The sequence below is a fragment of the Glycine soja genome, chromosome 4 (assembly GCF_004193775.1).
Source record: "Glycine soja cultivar W05 chromosome 4, ASM419377v2, whole genome shotgun sequence".
Taxonomy (NCBI): Eukaryota; Viridiplantae; Streptophyta; class Magnoliopsida; order Fabales; family Fabaceae; genus Glycine; species Glycine soja.
The window spans coordinates 49575276-49581286 of NC_041005.1; the positions used below are offsets into that span (position 1 = coordinate 49575276).

General features: G+C 30.7%; 1 protein-coding gene across 1 annotated transcript; it reads right to left on the reverse strand.

Moving 5' to 3' along the window:
- Positions 1-2516: 2516 nt before the first annotated feature.
- Positions 2517-3464, reverse strand: LOC114410251 (auxin-responsive protein SAUR32-like). Its single transcript, XM_028374107.1, has one exon. The coding sequence runs from the start codon at positions 3172-3174 to the stop codon at positions 2779-2781; it is 396 nt and encodes a 131-aa protein (XP_028229908.1). The 5' UTR covers positions 3175-3464; the 3' UTR covers positions 2517-2778.
- Between the last annotated feature and the right edge of the window lie 2547 nt (positions 3465-6011).

Below are 6011 nucleotides of genomic sequence, written 5' to 3' on the forward strand. Positions count from 1 at the left end.
TAATTGTATTCATTCAAACATGTACTAGTGTTTATTCAAAATTATACTTATGACAGGATTAAAATAACCATGCAGCTTTTACGTTGAGACTCCTATGAAGCATAAGCTAAGGAACAAAGAGAGTATAAAAAAATATTAGTTGGGAATCTGGGAATATATATATAAAAAAAAAAGTTAGGAATTTGGGAACTCCGTGAAGATAGAGACTTTTGCATTAAAGAATTGGAAGTTAACACCTACCCAACTAATGTTTGTCCATATTGAGAGTTGAATGGGTCTGGTTTGTGATAACTAAAATATGTTACGTCATCTTTGATTAAGTAAGAAGTATTTAAAATGAGATGGGATGCAGAACATGCCATGCTGATGAGGGATTACCCTCTGAACAAGTAAAAAGCTGCTAATTGCAGTAAAGGCACTAACCCAGATTGGAATTGGCCAACAAAGATGGACGCAGACTGCTTGAATAAATGCTCACGAGAGCTGACATACAGAAACTAATTTGGGTAGGTTTATATGGTGCCAATCATAAATGAATGATGTTATTGTAACATTTTTTTATAATAGTTTTTCATAAGACTTATTTAATCTCATACTTGGGTAGTATATTTTTTTTAATCTCACCTTTTGTTGTTGAAATTATTTTAAAAAATATCATTAAAGTAAAATTACTCAATGGGTAGTGCTCCCAACAAGCTCATTACAGGTTTTTAAATTTTTGTTTCTCTAAAAAATAAAGAGTGAAAAAACGATTTATGGATGATATAAGGGTTGATTGAGAATTTATTGATTGATATTATGATAAAATATAAATATATATGGTAAATAATAAATTCGCTAAATTAATTTCTGATTCACAGATAGTTAGATGCAGTTTTACATTTTTTTAATACAATAGCGGCAGAGTCTTGAAATTATGACTTACGCAGTTTATCCAAATCTTTTTATTTCTAGTTTAATCACAATCACTTGATACGATTTTGCATTTTGCCTTTTAAGGATTTGACCATAAAATAGAGCCTACAAAATAAACTACAGTAATAATTTTTATTATGAAAAATCATTACTTATCAATATGACGTTAATTTGAGTGATAATTTTTTTATTGTTTTTAAAAAAGAAGTGTTTAAAAATCAGAATAACATATATATGTATGAGGAAAATAAATTATCAAAACATTAAAATTTTACGCGCTATTTTTATTTTCAATGCTTATTATTGGCTTATATTTTAGAGTAATTAAATATTTTAAATACTCCTCTTTTACTTTGGAAAAAAGACAAAACTTTGATCAAATTCCTTATTCCTTATATTATTTTTATCAAATTCTTCAATTAAATAATGACACGTAGATGTTTATTTAAAATTCTGCAACACATACCTAAGGAAAACTATTATTTATTATTCCTAAAAAATATTGATTATTAGAAAAAAAAGTTCATGTGTGATCATTTGAATGATGATAAAGATGTAACTGACTTGGTTTTCACCGATTAAATCATGTAACAAGTGTATGAATTTTATTTGCAAGTATGAACGATCGAGACAAAGGGGAGAAAAATTCTACGAAACACCAACAAATGTCTTGCTGTCTTATGCTCTTGGCAAATTAATTATTTTTTTTATAAAATAAAGCCAATCAAATGCGATGACTTCTGAAAGCAATTGGTGCACAAAACCAGATTTACTTTTTGCATTTTAGAATATCTTTAAAACATAATAATAATGAATTTATAAAATAATAGATTCAAAGTCAAGATCGCCCACATTCATAGGAAAATACGATCCCCATTATGATTGTCAACCCTAATCCCCGCTTGATTTGTTGACAACCTAAGAATAGAATGTGCAAGTACAGCACTTTGCGTTGTGATGCCAGGAACCGAAGCTTCATAATTATGTTCTCTGAGAAAATTCTCAATTGAGTCCTACCAAAATCCTTGCCCTGGTTCAATTTTCTGGGAGCGTAGATTTGATGAAATAATGGGAAGTGTGCACGCCAAATCTCTTTGGACTACAACCGTTCACCAAACTTGCCACGGAATTCCTAATCACAACCATGTATATAGAACCCCACCAACCAAATGTAAGCGACTATATACTCGATTGCTTACAAAACAGAAAAAATAAACCACATATGTAATAGCTTAAATGCAAGACCTTAAATTTTGTCTATGGGCCCTCTCATCCATGTCCTCTATCATCGGCCACAAATTTTTTAAGGAGATAACTAGATCTCAGATTTTTCCAAAGTAGATATTCCCCCGTGAAGCCCAAACTAAAGGCCAAAAAAGAATTAAAGAAGGAATACAAAAAAGAAAAAGTCTATGTTCATCTTTGTTCCAAATTCCAACCGTGTATTTCACGCTTGCTACGTCCAACCAACTAACAGCTATATGCTTCTTTTTTCTCTCTCTTTTTTTTTAATTAAGAGCTGCTATCTACTTCAATTCTTTCACACATTAAACATAAAATTGAAATAACAAAGAAAGATAACCAGAAATAATACTCCTCAATCACATCACAAATCCTATAATTCTCGTTTCATTTTCCATTGATCAAACATTAATAGTACCCAGAAAGGAAAAAAATCATGCAAATTAAGATCCAAAGATTTTCGTCGTCATCACATCATTATACCAACAGTACAACGCCACATTCAAGGTGTCGTGGAAAATTAGGAAAACAATGACAAAACTAAAATAAAAATAAACAAGAAATATCATGTACATGATTTTAAAATTTAAAAATTCATGTTGCTAGAGTGTGACTGATGAATCAAACTTTGAAGCACCAAGCATGGTGGTGATGGCCATGGTGGAGGGATTTGTCCTTATCAATCAAGCCTTGAACAGAGCGGAAGTGCTCCACGTGGCAAGGAATGGTGATGGGGCCTTTCTGGTCGAACCCGTATTCCTCTTCAGCTTTTTTCAGCAACTGCATGAACAATGGGTGGTTCATGTACATCACAGGGATCACAAACCTCTGTTGCTCCTCCCCTTGCCCTACCAAGATGGCCAAACACCCTTTTGGAATGTCCTTCAGATCCTCCTTCTTCTCTTGTTGTTGGTGATGGTGAAAGTACTGAAGGTGAGGAATGTGCAAATGAAAACTCATGAGATGATGGTGGTGGTGGTGATGCTTCTGATTATGATGATCGCTAAGGATCCCCATAACGTAGCCAAAAAATTAAGCTAAAGGGATAGGGGAAAAAAAGAAAGAAAGAGCAAGGTTTAAGAAAAGTGGAGTGAGAATTATTAACACGTTAATTAGGGCTATAAGAAAACGAGTGAGAAAGGCCAGGGGTCAGAGGATGATATGGCAAGGTTGAAGAGGGTTAGGGAAGAGTCGGTGAGAGATCTTGGGATGTTGCTCATGATAAATGGAAGCAAAAGAATACCCACATAACAATATGAACGTATGCAAAAGAAGTAGAAGAATGAAGAGGATTTTGCAAAGGGTGGGATAGAGGTATATATATGTGTGTGGTAGGGTTAGGGTGTAAGAAATATTATGAGAGGGAGAGCGTTGTGGTGGGGTCAGGATGCTTCTAGGGTTTGCTTACTCTGTACACAAAGATTTGTTCTATACGAGAGAGGGACCTCAAAGCTTAGGAGAGTAATATATCTTTTTTCTTGTTTAGATGATTGGAATTGTGATTCTGACTAAAATTTTATTGGATGGTCCATCTGGCTAAGGATATATTCTGTGTGATTAAAGTAAAAGCGAATTTGTTTTTGAAATTAAAGTTTGATTCACAGCTGGAAATTCAGCATGAATGTAATTTGCAGGATAAGAAACACGCGGAAGAGTCGTAAATTGAATTTTATGATGATAAATAACATTCAAATTAATATATTTAATATTGGATAGTTTATGCTCCGATTGACTTGGTTTTTAGGGTGAGGGAAGGGAAGACTTTGCACTAGAACTAGAATATTGTGCAAGAACGAAGAAGCCACGCTCTATCACACGTTATCCTTATTCGCCTTCGATCTTGGTTTGAGTTAAGAATAACTGTTTCACATCTATTGTTGAAAATATAGAAACTACAAAATATTCCCACGATATTTTATTTAATAAGATCATTTTTCTTCTTCTTTCACATCTATTGTATCATTTTAATAGCTGAAAATATTTAAACTACAAAATAATTTCAAGTAGTATACTTTAAATACCAAATATATCAGATAAATATTATAAAATAAAAAAGCAAAACATTACCTACAAAAGATAAAATATTATTTTATAATTAATTATATTTTATAAAATATTAATTAATGCTATTTTGAGATAATAATTAATTATTTTATTTCTAATATATTTTTTTTTATTATTTTATTTGACTGATAATATTCCTTAGGTTTTTGTTTTTTTTTTGCTGAAGATACTATTATTCCTTAGGTGATAGTTAGAAATAATTACTTTGGGGGTATAAAAATCACTGAAATAGATTTTGCATTTCTTAGTAATTTTTTCATACAGCCTTCAAAAAAATTAATTTTTTCATACACACAATAAAAAAATCAAATTTCTATAAACATGTTTAAAATAGTCAAGTATTATTTTTAAACCACGGGAAGAAGTTTAGAAGTAATAATAATGTTATAGTGTGCTATTTTTTTGGTGCTATTGTTTAATCACCTTTGTTTGTGCCCTATCTTGGTGGAATACCTTTGCTTAAAAACATTTTTTTCCCATGGAATCAATTTATTGCTTGTGAATTGGGCGTTAGCGTGGTACCCGAAAAACACGATTAAGCAAAGAAGAAAACAGGTGTAGCCCGAATTCGCAAACTGCCCTTGAATTTCGGGCGTAAATCCTTATGATGGGACCCCTAAACCTAGTTTTGGTTCAGACTGTTGCTGGGTGTAATTGCTAGTGCAAGCATGGATCCAACATGTAATTTTTGCATTAATATGACGCTTTAGTTAATTAACTAAAGGATAATTATGTTATAAATAATTAATGTTAATATATATAATATTAAAATTATAATGTATATTTAATATGCATCTAAATTTAGATAATAAATTTTGTAATAATTATATTAGAATATCTTGTTGATAATGTGAAAAATTAGGGTTACGGATTGGACTTGTGAGGCTTATGGATATGAATGGGACAATTCATAAGCTAATTCGTATTAGTTTTATGAAAATGTGAAACAAGAATTGTACAAATTATGCGGGATGTACCAACAATTTGTATGGTGCCCGTAGCAAGACCTTAGCTTCATCCAAATAGAAAGTCCATTTTAGAAGCGGAACTGATGCCACATTTGTTGCATAATTCTAAAAGCATGTATGTAGAAAATTAGTAATTAATTAATTCTTGTATATTAAACTTAAATTTATTTTCCACACCTATACGTACGGTATAGCTAAATAATGAGCATATGGAAAGTTTTTAAAAAATGAAAGCTAATGGCATCATGAATCCCATGATGGGGAATATGACTCCCATATAATGGGGATAAGAATTATGCAATGCTAAAATTAGGACTGCAGTAAATAGTCCAATCTAGAGTTAAAAAGGAATTACAGACTAAAAATAACACTCAAATATTTCTTCATTGATTCATTTCCAAAAAGATAAATATATTTTATACCGTCTTAATTAATGTAATACTAATTATTCATCGGTCAACATCATAACATCATATCATATATTGCATTAAAAAATTATAATTTAAAAAATAAATATCTATATAATTATTTAATCGTTTGAGTTTGAGAATATTTAAGTCTTTTAAAGCAATTAATATGAAATTATTTTAATTTAACTAAAGATTTTTTGAATTAAATACTTTTGAAAAAAAATATTATATATAATAATCTTATTCGATTTAAATATAAATGTTTTCAGTTGTAAGAAATAAAAAGTAGGCGTTGGACGACCCAATGGAAGTCATTGATTTCTTTCGGCTTTCAAGTGGTTTCAACTTTTTTGTCTAAAAGCAAAATGATTATAGCAACCAGCAAGGCATAGTTTGGATAATGCAACTGAGC